This window comes from Scatophagus argus, chromosome 2 (genome assembly GCF_020382885.2).
Source record: "Scatophagus argus isolate fScaArg1 chromosome 2, fScaArg1.pri, whole genome shotgun sequence".
In the NCBI taxonomy this organism is placed as follows: Eukaryota; Metazoa; Chordata; class Actinopteri; family Scatophagidae; genus Scatophagus; species Scatophagus argus.
In genome coordinates, this window is record NC_058494.1 from 23,246,820 (window position 1) to 23,272,217 (window position 25,398).

Below are 25,398 nucleotides of genomic sequence, written 5' to 3' on the forward strand. Positions count from 1 at the left end.
CACCTGTTGGGCTCTGATGATTAAGACTAGAAGTGCTTCTATCTGGAGAAAGCAGCGTCAGCCTCACTTTTCTTTTCAGTGAATGGTGGACTAACCCCCCCAAAAAAATGCATCCGACAGCATATTACAGAATGGTGCGCACTGATAATGCTCTCCTTCTGTATATATCAGGATATAATTCTGGCTACCCAGTTTTCTTCCAGTTGGCCGAATTAAAGTGTACTCCCTGAAGGAGGCAGGAAAGATGGCAGTTCTTTATCCGTCCCCTGGCATTGAAAATTAGTGAATTCAGTGTGTGATACAGAAAACATGAGCAATATATAGCTCTACAGTCCTTGTGCCACCCTCATGACTAATACATGGGAATAAGGTTGAAAATCGGTTTTCCTTTGGTCTTGACAGAAGAGTTGTGTACATAAAGTACTTGGTGTTGGCCCGTGTGAATCTGTGGGTGTGTTTAGCTTTTTTGCTGAAGTCAGATGAAACTTTCATCCAGCTTCTGTTTAATCTAACTTGGTCCTGTTGTGTGTGTGTGTGTTTGTGTGTGTGTGTGTGTGCCAGCGTGTCTATGCACTAATACAAGAGGGGTGTAAGACTTGCTGAGCTACGACTTCGTGTGTGTGTCCTGCCCCGGAGGAAAACAGTGCTGTCTAGAAAGAAAGAAACTGTTTGCACATGTATGTATGAGTGCGAGTGTGTGTGAGTGTTTGTGGGTCCATGCACATAAAAGAAAATCACCTGGCATTAGCAATGCACTCCAGTACAGCCTCGCTGCCCGCCACCACTGTTGTGTCTTTGGGTCCAACCACAATCGCTGGAGCCACAAATTCTGATTCAGGATCTGTGACAGAGAAGAAAAAAAAAATATGTGAGGCAGCTCAGGCCATAAATCAAACGCAGCAGCTTAACGATCACAGACAACAACAGGCTCCCACTCACACCACTGTACACTTTCACACCTGCACAGTCACACTCTCTTGTACTCGTCACGATACACGTCTTTGCGCACTGCAGTGTCTCGTTTTATTTTATCAGACGTTGGGCAGACACTGGGCACATTTAGTCTTATTTCATCTCCAAGCTGGTCGATCATACGCCTGAATGTTTAATTATCCGACTACTGGAGAATCAGATCCATTTCTGAAATGTCAGAATGGTTGGTTGGTTGTCTTTCAGTCTTAGCAGCTCTGGGATGCAGTTTAGCTGCTGTGAAATAATGTTATAAACTGCAGCGAGCACGTTTGTCTATGTATTACAACAGTATTATCTTACATGGTGAACTGTTGCCTTGACTGAGGTGGTGTTGTCATGTAGATTAAACTGAACTCAAAACAGGGACACCAACTTGTCTGGATCTTCTTCATCCTCTTTTTTTTTTATTCTTCCCCACCTGATTTTCCATTCAAAGTAGAATCGCACAAGAAACAAAATCTTCTCTCGTTTGTCAGCCTTTTGGAGGATAATAAAACTTGATTTGAACTGTCAAAACGAAACCAGTCAAATCTGTGTTCGTGTTCATGTGTGATGGCAACACTCAGCGAGAGAACAGAAGTTTTTCATGTTGTGATTAAACCGTACCCGGTGTACAAGTTAAGCAACATCTGTACAGCGTCTGCCCAGTTTATACAGGATCTATTATATTATCTCGAAGAGACTGATAGTATATTGTATGCAAGAGGATTGGCAAAAAGTGGAAGAGAATTACAGGATATGAAATGAATGATGGTACATTAGAGAAGATAATACCAAGTGACTGACAGTGTGGAAGGGAGTGATAGTGTGCGTGATTGAGAGCAGATGTTTGAGTGTCAGAGTGAAACGAAAAAGAGTTTGAATGAAACTCTATAATTGTTTCCGCTACTTCTTAACAGCCATTGTGTCTTATCCCAATCAATCTTATACACACACACACACAGAATTGATAATTATCTCTTATAAACAGTATGATTCTTTGTCAGACACAGCACTGTTCTGTCTGAAGCACAATAATGATATATTGGAGACACCATGATGGTGCGTTAGAGTTCAAGTACAAGTGCACGGGTGTGAGTATGTGAAGAATGATTTATTGACTCAGAGAGAGTATGGCGGTGTGTGTGTGTGTGTGTGTGTGCGTGAGTGTGTGCGCGCGCAAGATTAGGATTGTTTGTGTGAGTACGATTTAGGGTGGGAATGGACTCTTGTAAGAAAAGTACACACTGAGATTGTTATCGGTTTGAAGAGTGTAACATCTGCTGAGCAAAATGGTGCAAAACAGTAGAGGAAGCCAACGAGGGAAAAAATAAAAGAAAACATTAAGCAGTGTTTTACAGATCGTGTGAAGCTGACACGTTGCTGTTTATGCGTGTGTATGAACATCTTTGGGTTTCCTATGGATACACTGTACAACTGATGAATATGTAGATTTCAGTGAGGGAGGAGCAGGGACTACAAATTAACAGGACATGTCAAATAGGGGCTGTGAGGAAGGGTGGGGGAGGCAGGGGGAGGCGATGAGCAGCTTTGATCTCCCCTTTGAAGGGAGGAAGGAGGAAAAGGTGGTAATTAACTCTCTGCTCTTTATTCTTCCTTCTCATTCTCTCCGTCTTTCTTTTTTTTTTTCCTTTTAATCGGAGAGAAAGAGCCGAAAAGTCAAATCCCACTGTCACACGGAATAAGATATGTGGCTACGAGGAGACAGGCAAATGACAGAAAGCGCACACACACACACATGCACACATCTACTGTCTTGACACCTACACTCGCTGACGCCCTAACCCGTGGTAGAGGTTGAGTCATTAATGGGGTAGATAAGTGAAGTGACACTGAAAAAGGAAAGAAAAGATTGGAAGTAACAGTGAAGGCTCTCTCACGCTCCCTCTGTTTTCCCTTACCACACACACACACACACACACCGTATATATAGACACAAAACCATTTTGTCTTTAATTTCATCCTGCAGAGTGCAGCATCTTGTGTGAACAAAGCTTTATAATTTGAAAGGTTGGAGAAGTAAGTAGGCAGTGGGAGTGGGTGGAGATAGACAGAGAGAGAGAGAGAGGGGGACACAGGGCCAAGGGGTGGTGCACAGAGGCAGCCGTGGAAAGAGTAAGCGGAGAGTGTCCATTAGCCGTCCACTAAGGGAGGCAGAGGTCAGACAGGGGACTAGTAGCCATCAGTGGAGCCTTAATGGCGGCAGCGACCGCCAATAATGAGCGGAGGGAAGTGTGAACCCAACCTGTTAACTTGGGCTGTGTGTCTGAGGGGAGCAGAGCGCAGCAGGAACACCTGTATGACAAGGTAGAACACTGAGGAAAGAGAAATGGGCTCGGAGCAGAGAGAGAGAGAGAGAGAGAGAGAGGGAGAGAGAGAGGGAGTATATGTATAGGGAGATGGGAAAAGTGAGGGGGGACTGTGTCTCTGTGCAGATGGTCCTCTTCCTGGAGTGACAGACATGATGGTAGAAGTTGAGGAGAAAGCAGAAAATGCCATATGGTTGTGTGATCTGCGCTCCTCTTTTCCCTCTGTCAGCGTGTCTAACATCCTCTTTCTCTGGGGAAAGCTCTATCATTTCATCTGGGCTGCATCTCTCACTCCCCGCTGCATATCTTCCCTCCCTTACTCTCCGTCATCCTCTTATCTCCTCTTTTCTTTTGTTGATTAAACAGGGATTATCAAATTAATCTTCCTCAACGTAAACAAAGAGAAATATTCAAACTGGCAGACAGTGTTATGACGGCCCGTGTGTGTGTGTGTGTGCGTGTGTGTGTGTATACAAGCTGTGTGAGCGAAAAGGCTCCCTGTAAAGATTTTACAAAGAGAGTCCAGAAGTTTAATCTAACTCTATTGGATTCCTCATTTAGCAAATGAGAAACACCGCGTGGCAGAGAAATGGAGAGTAGGAGTGATGGAGGGAGTGATGGAGGGAGGGAGGGAAGGAGGGCAGCAAGAAACGCAGGGAGACGTAGTATAAGGAAGCAATACCAGCATAACAACTGGGGGGCGGGAAAGCTGGATTAGAGAAAGAGAGAGAGGGAAGATAAAAACAAGAGCTGTTGGGAAATAAATTAAAATAAATGAGGATATATGGGAGGAAAAAAGCATGAGCGCTCATGGATGTGGGTATGATTTAGCAGCAGGCAGGCAGTGACGCACTGCACTGTTGCAATGCTCTCGTCAGTGCAATCATTGCTGACTGACAGCTAAGTGCTGCTAGGTGACACAGCTGTGCGAGGGTGTGTATGCATGTGTGTGTGAGCGTGGCACTGAAAAGGAAGCTGAAAAATTAAATCAAGGACGAGAATGATTTAAAAAAAAAAAAACAGGGCTGGTAAAAGGATTGATGCAGCTTTAGGGCAGGAAAGAGATAGAGATGGATAAATAGAGGGTGAGAGACATAGACGGAAAGACAGGGAGAAGGAGAGAGAGATGAAAGGCTATTCCATCCACAGATTAGAATGTAATCCCTCGTCGAACGGATTCTCTCAGATTACAGCTTGTTCCCCTATTAAATCTGCCAGTCACTCCAAACTCCCTATTGTGTCAGTGAGTCTACTAGGGTGTGTGTGTGTGTGTGTGTGTGTGTGTGATCTTTCCATGACTGCAGCAGATCTGTGTGTTTTAAGCCTTTCAGACAAATCTCTGCGGAGACCTCGAGAGCAGAGGGATTGGCTGAGGGATGAACACAGACACACACGTCTATTTACATACACACACACACACACACACACACACACAGGAGGAAGCTGGTGTTAGCTGACTGTGTATTAATAGAGTTGTCAGATAGGTGTCTGCAGGGTTCACAGCCAACTAACACATATCACACTGAGGCTGCATACACAACGGAGAGGGAAAGAGAAGACGCTGAGTGAGAGAAACGGGGCTCAAATTTTGAGAGAAAGCAAAAAGAAAAAAAAGGGGAGAAAGACGGAAATGAAGAGACGCGGCGAACGACAGGTTAAAAGAAGATAGATTTATGAATATTTTATTTTTTGGAGGGTATACAAATACAAATGGAGAGGAGAAGGTGATCATTTGCTGATCTCTCTTGAGAACGTGTGTGTGTGTGTGTGTGTGTGTGTGTGTGTGTGAGAGAGAGTCGGGTGAGTGTTTGTGCGTGTCACTGCGCTCATTAATGCTGCATGCTGACAGCTAAGTGTCATCGTCTGACTACACTGCCTTAAAATGCCAATCTAAAACCACAAGCCAAGCCATGCACCCACCCAACACACACACACACACACACACACACATATATACATATATATAATGTGTGCATGTGTGTGTGTGCATGCATACATATGTATATTTAAAGTCACCCCACACCAAGAGTGGAGGATCCAAGCCCCAAGGGGAGACAGACAAAGACAATGGGAAGCAGTGAGGGGACCAAGAAAGATGCCCGATGTTAAATATTCATCCCTTCCTTCAGTTGCCAACCCCCTCTATCTGTCTCTGTCATCGTGCCACACAAGTCATGGACGGAGGAGACAGAAAGTCAGGAGGGAAAGACAGGAAGAAGCTTGCAGCCGTAATGGAGAGGCAGGGTGGGCGTTAAGCTCTCGGGAGTGCTCAGTGATTATTTGATTAATTTTGAGCATTATATTAGTTGTGTTATTTCGGCCGCCTGACAAAACCCACAATGACATAATGAGGTAACATTTCATCATCGCTGTACTGGAATGAGGGCGTGTGCGACTGCTTCACGCCTGCTGTTCGGTTCAGCGAGGAAAACCGGGAGAAAGCAGTTTTTCCACATTGATTCAGAAAATCATCTAGACGCGACAGTGACACGTGACACACGGTTAGTTCCCTAAAGGCGGACAAGTTTGTCAATAGGACACAAGGGTAATTATAACAGCAACTTCACAGCAGGGCTCAAGCGCTGTGTGCTCTCTGAGACTCAGCATCAGCAGAGACAAACACTCTTGTGGCATTTGTAATTGCTGCGGCCCGTTGTGAATCCGTGGGCAGCTCGAATGCCGCGGGGAGACACCCTGGCACCTCGGTGTGTTTAAGCCAAGCTCAGGTAACAGACAGTCAGGTGCTGCTGAAGGAAAATGACTTAGCATGTGTGATGAAGCAAATGAAACGAAGCCAGCGAGCAAGTTCAGGCTGCCACCTCGCTCTCTTTGTGTACGCTTGTCACTGCAGTATCCGAAGCACCCATTACGATATGACAGCCTACTGTTGGAGCTGGTGCCCTCCCCCCTCCCCCTTCACTGACTTGGCGATGGATGGGGTAAGCTCGAACAGGTATATCTTGTGTCTCAAAGTCAGCTTTAATCTGTTCAGCTGCTGTCTGAGGTCTGTGCACATCATTCAAACGATCCTCTGCTTTTCCCTGCTTTGGTCAACTTTTCTCTCGCGTCCTCTTTCAGAGAGCTTGGAAACAGTACCGCGGGCCTGAAAGGTCTTGGTGACATTGCTCACAGTAAACTCAGGGACATCAGGCCTCTGGAGATTGATCTGTAGCCTTGAGACTGTTCATGTTTGGATACGAACTTCGGTTTGACCACCTTAGCCAATTCTCTGCTTTTATTTTCTCGGCGCCACGCTCAGTGCAGTACACGTGTTGACACAGCATGAGCACCTTGCTTCATTTAAACTGGGTGGATGGGTGATCATAAGGTGAAGGTCAATCATCTGCGTCCCATTCATTCTTGCAACTTCTCAAAAAAGTGCCAATAACATTGTCAGGGCTTTCGGTTTGGAATAAGAAAAAGATTCAGCATTTTTTTTTTCAGCTTTAAAGTTTTGTTATTTCCCCAAACCAAAGATATAAACATGTGGATACCGAAGGATGTTTTAAAATCACAACTTTCTGCAATGTACCAATATTTCTGACCAGAACTGTATTAAACCTAACAGATGCAGGCCTACAGCAGGCTGGTTAGAGGTGTCTACATGTAGGTTTCTCTTACTAGTGAGGCAGAAACAGCTAAACTGGCAATGATGGAACATTATTATTTTTTTTACTGCTTGTACTTACCACTGCTGCCAATGTGACCTTCAGAGAAGCATTTAGCTGAGCAGCACTTAGCACCAACCCTCTGGTAAGAGCAAAGGGTCACAGCAATATTTGTCTTTGTTTGGATGGAGAGAGAGAAAGACGGAGCCAGAGAGAAAGAGCAGGGAAGATAATGTAAATGTAAATGGCTTCTTTACCTGTTGACCCACGGTTCTTCTTGCCAACTGTCCGTCAGCCAAACAGAACGAGATGAGAAGAAGCGGGGGAAAAGGGGAGACAGGGAGAGAGGAGGGGAAACAGGAGAGATATAATTTAGATTTCAAGTGTTTCCTCGGGGTGCAGCAAAAAGACACATTTAGCAAATACATATTCAAAAAGCAGGAAGAAAATGCAGGCTTTCACAAATCAGCAGCTCTGAGGCATCTCAGAAAAAGGAGACTCCATCCCCGGGAAGGAGTTAAAAAACAAACACAGACAGAGAAATGGATGAGAGGGAGGAAGTGGAAGAGAGGAAGAAAGAAAGGCATGTTATCATGGAGTCCAGAGGAAGACGAGCTGTTTGCAACCCATCCATCAACTGCCAGCCACCAAATTTTGTCTCTCTAATTCACTCTTTTCTCCCCCCCGCCCCTCTCCCCCACTCTGCCTTTCCCCATGTATTTGTCATAAGTCTGGAGGCAGCAAGACTGTAGGCTGCAAGAAATGATGGCATTGACATTCTACTGGCAGAAAATCTACATTCACTACTCATCTATCAATACAATACCCCTCCAAGCTCCTTTTCAGCCACTTATACTGGATGAATTCTAGGTGTGTGTTTGTGTGCATGTTTATTTCAGTCTGAACGTGTGTGTGTGTGTGTGTGTGTGTGTGCGCGCATGATGAAAAATGTGAGTCAGGGTCTTAATTTAGATTCTGACGTATCACATCAGCATCAGCACAAAGTTCATTCAGCCTAAGTGATGGACACACGCGCGCACACACACACACACACACACACACACACACACACAGTATGAGAAGGAAGAAAAACAAAAGCAGCTAAAGCAGAACATCTTCAGAGTTATGACAAATGCTTTGTGAGGGGTTGTTATGTATGGAAGCTCAGAACGGCTTACAATTACAACTTTAATGCCATTATGTCGAGATCACAAGTTAATGATTAAGTTATTCTGAGATAACACAAAAAGCGTCTTTCTTGTCAGAGGGGTTAATTTATCTCGTTATCTTGAGAAAGCAAACATTTTGATTGATTGATTTCTTGAGATAATGTGATCATTTATCACGAGATAACACCTTCGTAAGAGTGGACCGTGACATACACACACTGTGCAGCGAGATGGAAGCTTCCAGAAGTGAACTTTTGTTATAAGCATATTTTCCCCAGTGATGTGATCAAAGGGTTTTCACATTAAGTTACAATAACCATCCAGAATGTTCACTATGTCATGTGTAGCTGTGATGGATTTAATAACAGTGTATGCATCTGCCAAATGCTGTAACTCATTCTGTTAAGTGCAAAATGCTCACAAACAGGAGTCAACAAACAAAGTTATGATCAATAGCTGACATTTTCAGACGGCACTGCTGATCTCCGTCAATATATTTTAAGTAATGAGAGGCAATGACCTTTTGTTTTCCAGTGACAACAGGTTGACTCTTATTGTCTCAAGTTAAAAAAAGATAGTTAAAACCAGTTATCACAAGGAAACAAACTTTGTTATCGCAAGATAGCACAATAATAAAAATTTCATAACACCACACACTACAGCTTCCATAGTGACGCTGAAGCTGAATCAACACCAAAGTGAAAGCAAAGAACAGCGAACAACAGCCTGCAGACTCCTCAGAGAGGTCCTTTGTCCCGTCCCCTGACAGGTCAGAGCTGTTCTGGCATGAATGAGGACCACAAAATAACAAGCAGGTTGTATATATCTATGTTTAGGGGGCAGCCGTGGCCCAGAGTTTGGAGAAGCGGCTTGTGATTGGAAGGTCGCTGGTTCGATTCCCCCACTGGATGGGCAGGAAAAATTTGAGTGTGGTTAAGTGATAATGTCCCCACTCCCCATTAGCCAGCCGGTGTGCCCTTGAGCAAGGCACTTAACCCCCCCCCCCAATATGCTCCCCGGGCGCTTGATGCAGTCCACTGCTCCTGTGTGTTTCACTGCATGTTGCGTGTGTGTGTGTTTCAATCAGTTAAATGCGAAGAAGTAATTTCCCAGCTTCGGATTAATAAAGTAACTTAAATTAAATTAAATTTTTATCAAATAAAAATAGCTATAATTTTAAGATTAGTACCAAAACTTATTGGTAACATTACCATAAAAACAATAACCAGACCTACTATAAACACCTAAACGCAGCTGTTTAACTAGATCACAGTTTGTGCTGTTAAGTATTGAGAATTCTATTATTTCGTAGAGTGTAAAAGGGGGTCAGTGCGCGCGCACACACACACACACACACAAACACACACACACACACACACACACAGATGCTCAGGAATGTGCAGGCTTTGGTCTGGGGGGCATACAACTCTGCGTGTGTATTCAAATGATGTGTCACACTGAGTCATCTTCAGTTTCAAATGGGAACAGAGAAACAATGGGGACATCAGGGGACGACAGAGAGAGCAGCGTGTGTGTGTGTGTGTGTGTCTGTTTGTGTGTGTGTGTGTTAGTTTGTATGTGTGTGTTCACAACACAACAAAGCATCTGCCGTTCACAGCGCTGAACCCACCAAACACGTTCTCCTGTAACTTTCACTTCCCTTATTGTTATTCGAACCTTTTAAATTCGTCTCAATCAATGTGCGTATTGAAGTGGATTTCACAGCAGAGATGTGGTGCAGGTAAATAACGCTTGATTCAACTCTCTGCCTCGTATTTAAACAAACCAGGCCACTGCTCAGTGTCACGGCTGATATTAATATGATGTTTGAGGTGATGTGAAAATGCTAGTGTGTACCTACGTGTGTCTCAACCTTGAGTAGGATTTGTATTCATGAATTCACTATTGTGGATTCAGCTGCCTGAAGGACCTACAAATGTGTAGGTCACTATGTCCTTGTGTGAGTGTGTGTGTGTGTTAGCTCTACGGGGTGACTATAACAGGGATTAAGTACAGTATTTGTGTGTTGTGTCTGCTATTCAGTGCGACAGTCCCGTGAGCTGCACCTGTCCTCTTGTGTCTGTGAAGGCTGATGTTCACCGGGTTAGCAGCTGACCTGCGCAGGTGCTGACCCTTCATTCTCCAGCTGTGGGTCACCTATTCGCTGCAGCACCCCCGAACCTCCATTACACCCCCCCACCCTGCAAACGAAAAGCCCCTTCAGGCCTTTCCTTCCCTCTCTCCATCTACATACAAGCAGACATTCCTCGCCCTTGGTGACAATCCATTCTCCCGCTCAGCCTTGCTTTGTTCTCCCCATCCACCCACATCTGCATCCGCTGTCACATTCCCCCAAGCCAAAAATACTTTTTTTAGCAACATGTTTGGGTCTTTTCTTTCTCTCTCTCTCTCTTGGCTGTTTTAAACCCAGAGTTCAACCTCAAAACCCCTTACCATTCCAATTTACCCCGTCAATCTCACTCTCCCTTCGCTCTGTTCCTGTTTCGCACTCTAAAACACACGCACGCACGCACGCACGCACGCACACACACTTATCTGAAATTCATATCAAAGGCTATACAAATGTAACACTTCAGTTTCCACTCCTGACACAGACACAGAGAGAAACACAAGGATTCATGGACCCCCGTCCACACGCACACACACACACACACACACACACGCACACACACACGTAGATGTGTGCCACGTAAAATAATAAGCTGGCTGAAGTGTTGACCTCAGACCTCGGGGCAATTCCTAACAGATTCGGGTGATAACATTTCTTGGTTCATATGCTTCCTCTCCTTATACCCAGTAGTCCTTTGACTTTGTAAATCTGAGCAGAATTGAGCAGTGCTATCATTTACACACTGCATACCAACAGCAGGGAACAGGTTTACATATTAAATCTTAGTATTCACACAAGCCTACACTCTCCTCTATTTGAGCCACATCCTGTCTTTTGCTCAGATTCTTGATCCCTCAAGAAATGTGGATTCTGGGAAGGTTACATCTTCCTGCTGTCTGCCTGTCTGCACCAAGCACCAGCACCAGTTGACCTTTCCAATTTACCATGTCAATCACGCACACACACACACACACACACGAGCAGTATGCAGAGACCAGTCTCCCATACAAATACAGGTGAAGTTGGTGTCAATCAACCTTGTATGAAATCCCAAATGTCACCAGGTTTTGACATTGTCTTTGCTCACCGTTTGAAACGAAAAAAAAAAAGACTCATCTCATGTCTTCTCCCTCCTCCACCTTTTTCTTCCATGCTTGTGTAATTTGTACTTTCCTCTCTTCTCATCCCATCTCCTAAGACCTTCGGTTTATTCATGCCAAAATAGATGCCTGCACACAAATGTGCACTTGACATAAAACACCAGTCTCTTCTTAAACGCTACCTCTTATCACCTAAAGAGTCCAACAAAGAGTGCGTAAATGAGACAACAAATAAAAACATGCCATTGAAACATCCATCCTTGAAAAGGAAGAGCAGAAGTACAAGGAGAATGTAAAAAAAAAAGAAAAAACATGAGAGTGTGCCATGTAATGAAAATAGGAAATAGATGTAGATGCTCAATTCACACTGTGAGCCTGATGACGGCATGAAAAAAAGAGGAATCATTTCCAATTCAAAAGAGTGCTGCTTTCGCAAGTTTTCGGCTCTGATAAGAGACACGGAGAAAAGATGGGAAGCCTCTGATCTGGCAGGAGAAATATTACAAGGCATGAGAGAAGAAGTGAGGGATGAAAGACACGGGGAAGACAGGGGAAAGTTGGAGGCAAAAGGTGGGGCTGTGAAAGGTAGTGATGTGGTGCAGCGGTGCGCCCACCACCTCAGGGTGAAATACCAGATGGAGAAGGGACCACTAGAGACAAGACAGAGAAGATGAATCATTACTCAATCAGTTTGTTTCCCCCTGTTTTGTCTTCTTTATCCAGATAGCTGCAGGGTGAGCCCTTATCTCGCACTCCTTCCTCATTGCCATCCCTTCTCTGTCTCTAACTCTTGAGTAACACTTGTCTCTGTCCGACGCACTCACAATGTCCCACAGACCCTCTGCATAAGTAAATAAGGCTCATATAAGAGGAAACTGAACTCTAAGTGCAGCAGATGGTATTCCGGCGTGGTGTTCACTGCACCCTGTGTAGCTGTAGACACAGTCCATTCATTCTCTACAGGCCAGCGAGTGAAGGGAGGAGGCCTGGAGGAATGTGACAGATCAGTGGAGGGCAACATGTCCTGGCATTTCCCCCGGCACTTCCTTGAAGGCTAAGACACTCGCTCACAAACTCACAGGCTTTATAGCAGAAAAAATATAAATACTCTACTAGGAACGTATTGATACCCTTTGAGGAAATTCCCTTGAAGAAAACCAGGCTATGATACACACTGCAAAAGTGTACTCTTAAGGGTTTCAGCGTTTATTTTTTTCTTTTCAGTTTCTTGTCTTATTTCATAATTTTAAATTCCCTGTTATTGTAGTCTTACATGTCATTTAAGATTTTATGATCTCATACATCTTACAGAATCTTGGAAGACCAGCGGCTTACAGGATGTTTGTAGTCATCGCTGCGACAAAGAAGCATATGAATAAATGTGAGTGTGCCTTGCTATTTTTTTACTCTTTCACATGGAAAAGGTAAAGAAACAAAACGAACTGCTCAGTTTAGATGAGATGACATTGAAACTCCCCAAAGTGGTGCAAAAAGTCAAAATTTTTAGAATCGGACACTACAATTCGCAATGTACTTTGTAAAATGTAGTTAATTTATAAAAAGTTGTTGATTTACAATGACATAAAACAGAAAAAAGCAGCCAACCCTCACACCTGACAAACTAATATTCTAATACCAGTTAACAGGCAGATCATCAAGCTCCCTGCAGCATATCGCCTGTAAACGTTTTCTGTTTATCTGAAAGTGAAGCTCACGTCATTCAGGAGTATTTCCTGTGGACGGATGCTAATGCCGTTCAGGCCCAGCAACATGTCATCACATGTGCATTAAAAGCAGGTCTCACTCTTCCAGTCACTTCCACACAGACTGACTCAGTGTTGCCACGTATATGCGTACCTGTATTTGTGCTTGTGCCTTTATTTCTGTGTATGTATGCAAAGCAATCACTCATGTGGGCAAGAACAGTTAGGTTCTGTGTCTGATTAATGGCTTAATTGATTAAGTGGCTCAGAGACTGATTGGTTGAGCCTGGCTATAACAGATTCATTAGAACGGTGATAGATCAGTGAGATCTGGCTGCAGCTGTTCCGCCTGGCTCTGCACAGAATGGCCTGGTAATGGACATCATCTGTCTGTGGATCACAATATGTCCATGTGCACACACACTTCTGTCTGTGTGTGTGTGTGTGTGTGTGTAATACAGCCGACACACATCTCCTCTTTTCTTCAATCACTCCAAACAACCAGACAGGGGAGGAGGGAATGGAGGGGAGGTAAGTAGGGACGAGGAGGAAGGAGGAGAAGGGTGGAAACTATTTTTGGATTAAAGGCCCTGTTGATCTATTCCTGTTTTCAGCATCCCCTCTCAATCTTCAACTTTTACACTCTGCCTCTCTTTCTTCCTTCCTATCCATCTCTATCGTCCTCAAAGCTTTCCCAGTTTTGCACTTGCTCACTGCTTTGCCTCTTTTTCTTTGACTTTCCCTGGTACCCGATCCTTCTCCGTCCTCGTCTCGGCTCGGCCTCGGGTCCCTTCTCTCACTCTCTGTTTACTTCCATCACTTTTTCTTTCAGTAATTCTCTGCGAGCACTCTGTTTGCCCTGAAACCCAGATAAAAATTTTGTCTAACGTACACAAAGAGAGCGAGGGGGTCAAGATGACAAACACACACACACACTTATGCGAGTGAATTTGTAAATGGGTGTGAAAAGTGGTTGTATCTTAGCGAGGCTTTAAGAAATGAAGACAGTACAGGGAAAAGCACCACCCACACAGTCCTTCAAACCATAGTGTCAGTTCAACAGCTAATGAACAAATGGGACATGCGTGTGCGTAACTGCGAATTGAAGTGTTTGTACGTGTGAATATGAGCATTTGTTGGCGTTGGAACGAGAAAGTTCGCTAAATAAATCTTTGCACATGTACTTGACTTCTCCGTGTTGGCTTGAAAGCAGAGTTTGAAGGAATATTCTGAAAATAATAGTAATCATAATAATAATACATGGTGTTTCAATAGCACTTTTTAAAAAGCCGGCGTTACAAATGCGTCACAAAATAAAGAGCCATTACAGGAAGAGGTGCAAAGATGGCAAATCATGGCAATGAAAAACAAGTCATGGTCATACCCAGCAAATGTAATAAAAGCAGGGATTTTCAACATCGAGAAATAAAACAAAATGTAAAAGAACAACATTTGAACAGAACATACTATACAAATGCCAGCCTGAACGGCGTGTTTGGCTGATCAGACAATGAGGGGGAGTTTGTTCCAAGGCATTGAAACAGTAAATGCATGACCACATTTCGTTTAAAACCTGGACTGCGGAACTTTAAACCAAATCAGACTGTGTTAGTGGCGTTACGACTTCTGAAATGTAAATCTTAGCCGCACCATGTGGGGATTTAAAAGTAATCAATAGAATTTTAAATTGAATTCTGTAACAAACGGGTAATTCAGACAAGACTGGAGTGATTCGCTTCCTACGTCGCGTGTTTGTGTGAAGTCTCCCTGCTGTATTATGCACCAGCTGTAGATGGGCAACAGCTGCATCATTTAGGCAAATAAATAATGAAACACAGCAGTCTAAGTTGGTGAAAATTCTGGTGTGGATAAGCTGTTCATCTATGCTTTTGGAGAGTGTGGGGTGAGAAATATGATCAGGACCAATAAGAAGTCCGATCTGCGCTCAGCTGAGAGGAAGTCAGAAGCCATCTAGTCCTTAATGGCCGCGAGGCAGCAGTGCACCTGACTCAGGTGTGTTTCTTTTCAACAAAACCTTTTTGGACAGTGAGAAACCCTGTCTCAAACAGCATCCAGGACAGGGTTTACAAGACTGTTGATGAGACTGAAGTGAAGTCTTGAGTCATGCTTTGGAGGCAACTGGACTGGGTTGAGTTTAATAGAGTTGAATGGATATAGTATATTCTATAGCATATTCTATTCAAATGCATATCAAATAAAACCATTTTGTGATCTGACATAAAAACCCTCAGGGAGAGTGAGTTCAAGTCTGAGTCCAGGATAAAAACTAAATCCAAAGAATGGCCCTGCTCATGTGTAGGAGATGATGTTTGAGATTAAAAGATGTGAAACCATTACCAGGATGGTGAACATACATTTTAAAATCACCCATCAATAAAATGTGCTCACACAAAAGAAGAAATAATTCTGTTACAAACTAACACTGAGTTTAGGAGGGCTGCAGATTCATATATAATAAGCACACAGGGATATTAAGATTGATTTTGAAAATCAGTACTTCAAAGCTGGGAGGTTTCTACACCTAGATGAAGGCAAAGTTTAAGTGCAACCGCAAGTCCACCTCCCCTCACACTGAGCCTGAGGCAGCTGACAGATCTGTAATTGGGGGGAACATAAATCGGAAAAAAGCTTTCAGTTTTTCAGTTTCTTTCATTCATTAAGTGGTGCCCCTGCTACTTCACAAAGTGTGACAAACCGACAATGTACTGTAACAGGTGACTTCAGATTTGTTGCTACGGTAACGCAATATTACCGTGGACAGAAAACAACATCACTTTCCACTATTTCCACGAGCTCTCCATCTGAAGTGCTCCTGCACATTGTTTATGATCTGTTCAACAGGACGAGCTTATTCTCCTCCTTTTGCTTTAAAAAAGAGAGAGCAGCTGCCTCGTTTATTGAGGGCGAGAGGGCCTGAGTATGGATATCAGATCAGAGTGACGCTGCAATTTATGAATGGCTTCTGCTGGAAAACAAGGCACCAGCCTGTTGCCATCAACCCAAGTTAACAGCATGTTCTTATTTCGACTTTACACAATATTACACAACAACAACATTTACACAATATTTTGAGATTTGAGTTTGGTTATTAATGGGAAATTGAAGTATGCATCCGACTCTCCCCGATGCAAGTGCCCACAACATACACGACACCAAGCAGCCAATGAGAGTCACCCCTCTGTCTTCGCCTCCTTCATTCTGCCATTGAACATATTTGCCTTTCCTCAGCACCTCATCATCCCTCCTCTTATTTACTCATCCTTTATCATCCCTCTCTTTCTTACATGTTGTCTCTCCTTTGCTGCCCTGCCCCATCATTCACCAGCTCTGCCCCCCCCACCCCAATCTCTCTCTTTCTCTTCCACTTCTGTTGCTTCAAATTAACATCTGCTGACTGGCTGGCCTGCTACTCCAATAACCTGTTCCACCCAGCAGGAAGCACCGACACAGTGAGACAATCAGCGTGTTCACATGCACAGTAATATTCCATTTATATTCGAGGTTCTCTGAAAACTGTTTATGAAATACAAAACAAAACTGAATATAGCCAGTATGTGATGATACAAGCTGGCATATGAACAGCGTATCCCGTTGGGCCGCTCAGTCAGGAGTTGTGAAGCCTCACGTGGTTTCACACAGCGATGAGTACTGAGATAAAGCACCACTACAGAACGCAGTGGGAAAACTGTAAAACGTCCGTCTCCATGTACACCACATCCAACTTGAGGCCTCAGCTGGAATGCAGCTCCAATTCAGAACATTAATGTTCATGCACACCACACACAGACACACAGTTTTGGGTTGCAGGGTGTATAGCCAGGCGGCGATAAGGGACAGCCGTGTGACTGACAGGATCATTAAAACCACGAGCACCATGCTACTTATCTGCACACTCGACACCTCATTCAGCATCCCTTGTGTGTGTTTTGTGTGTGCTCGTGCATTTCATCTGCTTAAGGCAGCTGAGATGCTATCCCTTCCCAAGAGTTTGTCTGAAGATGTGCATTAGTCTACACCGGTGGTAAATCGGCTATGTTTCTGCCTTTATTGTCCACAATAACAGTGCATTCCTCCATGCACTTCTCAACCGAGTGCGTCACTCTCTTATTGCTGCAACACACACAAACACACACTCAGACAGAGTACACAATGACCTGATCTCATTACCACAACCCCCCTGCACCCAGTTGTCCCCAGTGAAATCCAGGGCTGAGTCAGTGCTGTTAGCAGGCTTCTTGGTTTTAGTTTTTACAAGCAGTATCGATATTTATTCCTCAGACAGCCAATCCACTAAATGAACTATCGGTTGTTACTGAGCAAATCGGTGACTTAAAATGTGACTGAGGATTGTGTCCCTTTGGTGTTCAAATCACCTGCTGATTAATAAACAATCTTAATTATCACTTCAAGGAACATCTGGTACATAAAGGGAAATCTCAATCTTAATCCTTCAGCACACCAAGACATTTTGGACAATGCTATGCTTCCAATTTTGTGGCAACAGTTTGTTGAAGGCCCTTTTCTATTCCAGCATGACTGTGCCCCAGTGCACAAAGCAAAGCTCCATAAAGACATGGTTGGATGAGTTTGGTGTGGAAGAACTTGACTGGCCCACACAGAGTCCTGACCTCAACCCCATCCAACACCTTTGGGATGAATTGGAACGGAGACTGTGAGCCAGGCCTTTTGGTCCAACATCAGTGTCTGACCTCACAAATGCTCTACTGTATGAATGGGCACAAATTCCCACAGAAACCCTCCAACATGTTGTGGAAAGCCTTCACAGAAGAGTGGAAGCTGTTATAGCTGCAAAGAAGGGGCCAACTCCATATTAATGTCCATGTATTTAGAATGCTGTGTAATGGTCTATATAGTGCAGATGGATTAAGTTCTTTGACGTTCACCTGAAGCAAAATACTGATTAAAGTATTTCTCAGCAGATCAGTTAAACCCTGGTGAAACAAAGTGTGTACTTCATCAGTTTCAGCCTCATCACAAACTCAACAAAGCCATACGTCTAAAATGTTTTTTCTAACATCACTTATCATGTGATTTTAATGTTATTTTGTAGCACTGAGTGAGCAGTTTTGACGGTATCGTTTAAATGGACCAGTGACTGCTGAGAAAAGTATGCCTGTGTCCATTTGATGCCCTCCTATATAATACTGCTTCCTCACGCTGTAGACTGGGACTTGTACACTATGGAGCCCTGAACACAACTGGTGCCTTGCAGTAAATAATGCTGGCAGAAACCCTTGTAACATTGAAAGTTTTAAGAGCTTCTTCCTGCTCCTGTTCTTAGTCCTCTTTACCTCCACAGCCTCAGCTTGTTCATCGATTCTTAAAGACTTGTTGCATCCAGTGTCTGCGACTGCCTTTGTCTACTCCTTCAGCCACTGATACCTCACTGGACACCTCGCCAATGCCTGTTTTCTTGCCTCCTTTTTGTCGATTGCTTTAGTCGAGAATGGAAGAGCACGTGAAGACGGTTTGAGTGGGTTCGGGTCTGTAAAATGCTCAGTCAAAGTCGTGTGCATGGGCATCCGTCTTAATCTGTCTGATCGTGCTGTAAAACACACTTGCAATTAAAGCCATAACTATGTGGAACAAGCAGAGCATACACACATAGACACACACACACAGTTGGCTTGTCATACTGACACAGTCAATGAGTCAGTTCCCGTCCAGCCTTCCATCACTCCTGTCTGTACACTGGGGTTTTAATTATAGAGCCACAGAGGAGCCTCATTACACTGAGAGAGAACGAGAGAGGGGACTGAGAGAGACAGAGGAAACAGACAGAGAGGCGAGATGGAGATCAACAGAGACAAGTCTGATCCCTCTGCCGCTGAAATATTGAATATAATAATTCCAGACACAATCAGTTGTAGAGGGAATTAAACAAAGCACTGATTCATTAGGCAAGTCTCTTTATTAAAATCACTGAGTATTAGCGCCTATTTGTATGATCGTGTACGTGCGCTCCACATGTGTAGACTTCAAATGACCGAACTTTCAAAATACAAACGTCTCACTGTAGTCCTAACATGCCCTCACACAACGGTTAGATCTTTCAAATTAACCTTGCAGCCACAAGCTTACTGACATAAGCACGCTGAAGAAATAATGCCAGATCACGGCTGATACTCGCTCTTCAAGGTTTAAATGTAATTAAATGCATCAGTGGTTCTGTTAAGTCACCTTCAGAATGGTTATCTACATAAACCTTGGGACAGATTGAATACAAGCTTCCCACACAATCTCTACTTCAAAAGGGTGAATTTGAGCCGGACCACAGTTTCTTAGAAGCATACTCTATATAGGCAAAATGTAATGATGCAATGAGAAGCACCTCTTTATTACTGGATTCAGGTGTGACATGGGGCTGTGTTCTCAGGGTTTGGGCTCGGCCCCTTGCGTCCACTGAAGGGAAATCTTAATGCTTCAGCATACCAAGACATTTTGGACAATGCTATGCTTCCAACTGTGTGGCAACAGTTTGTTGAAGGCCCTTTTCTATTCCAGCATGACTGTGCCCCAGTAGATTGTGAGCCAGGCCTTTTGGTCCAACATCAGTGTGTGACCTCACAAATGCTCTGCTGCATGAATGAGCAGAAATTGTCACAGAAACACTCCAACATGTTGTGGAAAGCCTTCACAGAGGAGTGGAAGCTGTTATAGCATAGAATGCAGTGTAACAGTCATTCGTCCCAATACTTTCGAGTATATAGTGCATACAAACAATTATGTCATCATCTGAGATACTGATTAATTCAGACACAAATCCCACCCACTTCTAACTTTATACTGTATTCTGCAGTCCAACTCTTTAGCAGAACATTATCACCAGTATCTGTGGAAACAAGTTAATTGTCACTTGGAATCACATGCAAAGACCTGTGAAAAGCGTGTGCACTGTGCTGTTAGTAGTACCAAGTACCACACATGTTTGCTTTAATGCATAGCACAATGAGGGAAATTATTGGTGGAAATTCAGCTTTTAATCCATTGTATTCCACCTACGAGTGACAAAAAGGTTAATTTCCTTAATAGCACAACACCAAATTGAAGCTTTTTTCCACATCTAGCCAAGTGATATGAGACTCAGCCACAGATGGTCACAGAATGAGAGCTGGTGTGCAGAAATATGAAGTTATTATAAGTAAGCTGGAACACACTGTGGCGTCTGAATCCCATGTGGTGTTTTTCTTTTGTCTCCAGAGTCTATTTTCAAAAGAACCTGTTCAAATTAGTTTCTCCAGAAACTTTCATATCTGATGGCTTTAAGCGAAGAACATGCGCAAATAACAGGACTAAAATAAGTTTTGAGTGCTCACTGAACGCTGCGTGTTGGTCCCACTGAAACTCCTCTGCATACACAGAATGCAGACATGACACCTGGAGTCACCATCAGAGCGAGGAATGTTTATCAGCTAAAAACAGACCACGGCTGAGGATCCATCTAACAATTGCTTTTAGTCTATACGTTTCCTCACAAAAGTGAAATATGTAAATCACACTTTCTCCCATGCTGGCTATTCAGATGTTTCGGTTTGGCTCAACCAACAGTCTAAAACCCAAAGGCATCCAGTTTACAACAATGCAACACAGAGAAAAACTAGAACTAGACAATGTTTGTCATTTTTCAACTAATCCTAACAATTAAAATGCACATTTTCTGCCAGTCAGCTAATTAATTAATCAACTAAAAAAGTTCTGGCTCTAAATATGGCTTCTCAATTATGGTTTAGCACCCACCAAAAAGAAGTTCTATGCAGGAAGCCTCCTCTCAGCTAATAGGGAAAGAAGTCTGACGGCATCTGACCGTAACTGTGAAATCTTTGAGCCATTTTTATCTGGCTGTTAAATAAGGAATATTGGCAGCTGCCTCCGAACGTGGCCGTATATTCTGCCGGCAATTAATTAAGAGCAGTCATTTGAGATGGAGAGAAAAGATTTAGTGTCACTGTTCAGTGCATACACCTGTGGTTGTATCAGGAGGTGGTGAGTTGCTATACAGCATCCAATTTGGCATTTGTTTTGTTTTTAGGGGTCACCAGCCAAAAAGCCTGGGAGAGAATCACTTCTCCACATGTCTGTTGGTATTTCTCTCTAGTTGGTTTGACTAAAGTCTCCAGAGACGTATTCCCTAACCGGCACGAGAAGCTGCGGACTGTCTAGCCGCGAAGAACACACAAGGCAGATCATTATGTTGCCATGTTGGTTACAAAGGTTTCTACGGTGTTCCTTGAAGCGTACCAAGGCATGACACAGCAAAGTGCAAAACACACGACGAGATCTGCAGCTCTGGAAATAACCTGTACACAAGAAATACAGGAGATGCTCCGATCCTGCATTTAAGCTTTTAAATGAGAGCTGGCAGGCACCGGGGGTCTACACTGCACGCACACACATGTATACGCACACACAGACACACATGCAGACATGTACACAAACAGATTTCACCTCACAAACAGCCACACACTCACGCTCTCCTGGGAAACTAAAATACCTCCGAAAAGATTCACCACAGAACAACTGGGATGGGACCTGGAGCACACACACACACACACACACACACTGCACACGTGCGCAGAAGGATCCACGGCAGGCTCTCATTTAAGAGTCACTGATGTGGAACGGAAACATCTGGAAGGGAGGGAAGTCGATTAGAAAAAGAAACAAATGACACAGAGACACACGGGCTTGCATGAAAACAAGAACACAACGTTCAGTGAGAACACTTTTACAAACAGGTTTCAGTGTTCATCAAACACTCCAAACCACAATTTTATTTAAAGCTTTTTGAAGAAACAGAAACTTGTGTGTCATGTGCCATATGCTGTTCGAATTCTCAGCCAAATATTCATTTTTCTCTAATTTTTCCTCGCTTATTTCCCATCTGCTTCCCAACCATTATTGTGTGTGCATGTGATGTTGTGTGTGTGTGTGTCAGGGTTGTCCGGAGGTTAGCTGAGTCAGAGTCCTTTCTTCAGCTCATGACAATGGCTACTCCGTCATTTCTCAGAGCTGCGGGCCGAAAAGTCCTGGCTGACGAAAGCGGCGAGGACAAACGGTGTGACGTTAGACGGCAGACACCAGGAGGCGTAATCAAACTCAGACGTACTCTCCTCCAATCACCAAGCCAAAGTAATCAAACTCAGACTCCCAAATCCTCCCTGAAAAACCACGATTAAGATTCTGAAAGGATATGAGGTTATTTCACAATGCGTTGGTGCACTTGGAGCCAATCCGTCCCTGAGTTCTCTTTTCAATACCGCGTCACTGCCTCTGCTCGTCTTCTCCGCCTTGTGTTTGCTCTTATCTATATTTGTCCTCTATACAGCTACCTCACTGTATACGGGGCTTGTGAATCTGCCGACAGATTGGCTCTGTTCTTTATTCAGCACAATCAAATTTATAACTCAATTCATTACTGCGCAGCGCTATGAAGCCTCAAAGACGAGCTGGAAATTTTCAAACAGCTTCTTCAAACTTTCCTGCGTTCTAGAGAACTTATTTCTAGAAACTTTGTTGCCAGGAGTCTGCATGCACTTCTGCCATACGGGAATAATGGAGGCACAATATGTAGAGCATTTTTAAAGGGAAATGCCATTTATTCATCAAAATCAGTTCATGAGTCGCAGGAAGTGCTACTCAGCCTGTGAGAAGAGTTGTAAAGAGTCTTCTGTGGTTCTAATCTAGAGGGAGCTATGTTCAGTCTGAAATATAACCTGCGTGCTGTCACCAAGGTCATGTCAGCTCTGGTTTGGAGGGTGCAAATTTACAAGAGAAAGCCTCTGTTACAAACTGGCATTGTGGAATCTGAAAGATGCGAGCATTTGCGAGGCAGCAAGGGTCGAACCAAAAGATGCTATCAATTTCATTTAGGGACTAAAAGTCAGCCCCTTTTTTTCTTTCTTTCTTCTAAATCTGTCTTGCAAGTCCCCCAACTCAGTGGAAGAGAAATGCGATATAGCCAGAGTGCTCGGCTTAAAAAAAGCACTCTGTAAGTGTGTTCTAAGCTATTTTTGCAGTTCAGCAATCATTAACATGCATGACATTACTGTCTTCTCTATAGAAAAGATAAAGGCAGCTGATCAACTATTGAGCCCAAAGCTGAGATAGCATTTAAAGTGCTACAGTAATTACACAAGCACATATGCGTCTGCCACAATCTCCTACCGTCTTTCTTCTCTTATTCTGCCTTGGGTTCTTTTCCCCTGTCTACCCTGCATGCCCTCGCCTCTCCTCTATCCTGTTGTTATATATATGAGATCTATGCATGTGGGATCACAGCTTCCTTATCTCGGGTTGTGGAGATCTTGTGCTGTTTTGTCTCGTTTCTTTATTCTGCAAAGTGCAGGTCTTTGATGATGTCCAGATATGCAGAGTGTTTCTGGGCGTGTATCTTTTGCATGTGTAGGGTTGCATGTCTGTGTTCTTTTATGTGTGTCTGAGTCTCCCTCCAGTGAGAACTCTCTTTGGGGATATTTTGCTGCTCTAATGGTCTGACGTACAAATCTACAAAGACCTCCACTGCTGTGAACTGGAGAGAAGCACACAGACATGCACACAGTCTTCTGGGCAACAGGGAGACTGACTGCTGTTTTGACTGACAGGTAGAGGTGTGTGTGTGTGTGTGTGTGTTAAAGAAAGACAGAGAGAGAAAGAGAGAGATGATAGCAGGTATGCATGGAGCTTAATTAATTGGAGTAGGGATTCTCATCTCCTGTCATTAAGAGAAATACCCTGAGGCCATTAGAACTGTCTTTCTCTCTAATGCAAACACACACACACACACACACTGAATCACTGTAACTGACTGACCAGACTTGCACCTTGAATCTGACCCTCCCTCCCTGGGGCGGATGTGCAGATGTGATTTGCTTTGCTGACTTGATAATTACAAACCTTGTACAGTACACGCTCTCCTTTGAATATTCAAAATTCTGTCAATCTGTCATGTTCAGTGTGCAGTGATAACTGACTCAAAATGTCTTCCTGTCACGCCATATGTTGTCGACGGCGCTAAAAAAACTCGAGGAGACGTTTATTTCAGAGGTGGGCCACACTTCCTGTGATTACAGTGTGTGTGACCTCTCACCAAGCCGCTATCAATTGTGGCTGTTCCAGCTCGACCACGAATGACAGTTAGTGCTTTTCATTTTCAGCAGTCTGGGCCACACTTACAGGCCAGTGGTCAGGGACATGCAGAAAATGGATCTGTCAAGTTGGCAGGTCATACAACTGGTTGTGTACTACTTTGCTTACGGGATTTGGGGGTTGGCTAAAAGATTTTGACTGTCAGTCATGAACACAGAGCAAATCTGACAAACAGGTCTAACTGTATGTTAGCCGTTAATGCCTGTGCTTCTGTGTGTGTGTGTGTGTGTGTGTACAAAAGACGCATTCAAGCTTTCTCCACCAGCAGCCCTGACTTTAACAGTTTGCTGGTCATATCCTCACTCTTCACCCGCGACTCACTTCATTAGTGAGTCTCTTTCTCTAGCAGTCCTCTTTCTCTTCTTCTCTGACGAGCACAACGCTCGAATCAAAGCGAGAAAGGGGAGAGTAGAAAAACAGGTATCTCACTGAGTCTGGTGAATTCCTGAAAAAGACAACATTTTTAGAAATAGGAAATTTGACTGACAGCTATGAACTTCTGTATTCACATCCTGTACAGACAGCTTAATGGAATGTAAAAGTGCAAAAAGGGAGACAGGAAATGGAGAGAGAAAGAGAGGACAGGAAATGTGAAGGAAAACAGATGAACAAAACGCAAAATTTGCACGAGGTCAGTTGCATGTTCTCTACTGCCATTTAGAATGGTCAACTGCCCATCACTTTTATCCACTTCAGTACAATCTCATCTGCACAAAATTGATTCTTTTTGCCTTAAATCTCTCACTATCAAACCCTGGATTATCTCTATAACTAACAGGCCCAGTCTGCTGCTCAGTGTGTGTAATGTGTGACTTGTTATAAAAGAGAATATTGTTATTAAAACCAAATCTGTCTTTTCACATCTGCTACAAGATTTCAGATTTCAAACCGACCAACCAACCAACCAACCAACCAACAGGCTGTTAGTGGCATAATTAAGTGCATTGATTTAGAAAATAAAAGAAGAAGAAATACATGTGTGTTTCCATGATTCGTTGTTTATTTTGTCTTTCCTCTTTTCTACCTTATTTGTTGCACCACTTTCACTCTTTCGCATGTCCTCCACTTTTTATTTAATACCTCTTCCCTCTGTTCCTCTCCAATCTCAATAACAAATAACTGAATCAAACAGGCTGCTTTATAGCAAAGGATATTTACCCAAGACGTGTTTATGGTGGAAAATACACACTGATAAACAGAGACAAACACATGAAACGTG

General features: G+C 43.6%; 1 protein-coding gene across 3 annotated transcripts in view; it reads right to left on the bottom strand.

Moving 5' to 3' along the window:
• The window catches only part of LOC124049736 (protein sidekick-1-like), a 203,391-nt gene that overhangs the window by 75,050 nt on the left and 102,943 nt on the right, over positions 1–25,398 (bottom strand). For 2 of the 3 annotated variants that reach the window (XM_046371712.1, XM_046371731.1), the window contains 2 exons: positions 7,147–7,173; positions 739–841 (listed from right to left, as the gene is read on the bottom strand). In XM_046371712.1, the coding sequence (XP_046227668.1) occupies positions 739–841; positions 7,147–7,173 (130 nt within the window). The remainder of the gene's footprint in view (positions 1–738; positions 842–7,146; positions 7,174–25,398) is intronic. The other variant, XM_046371721.1, reaches the window with a different exon arrangement.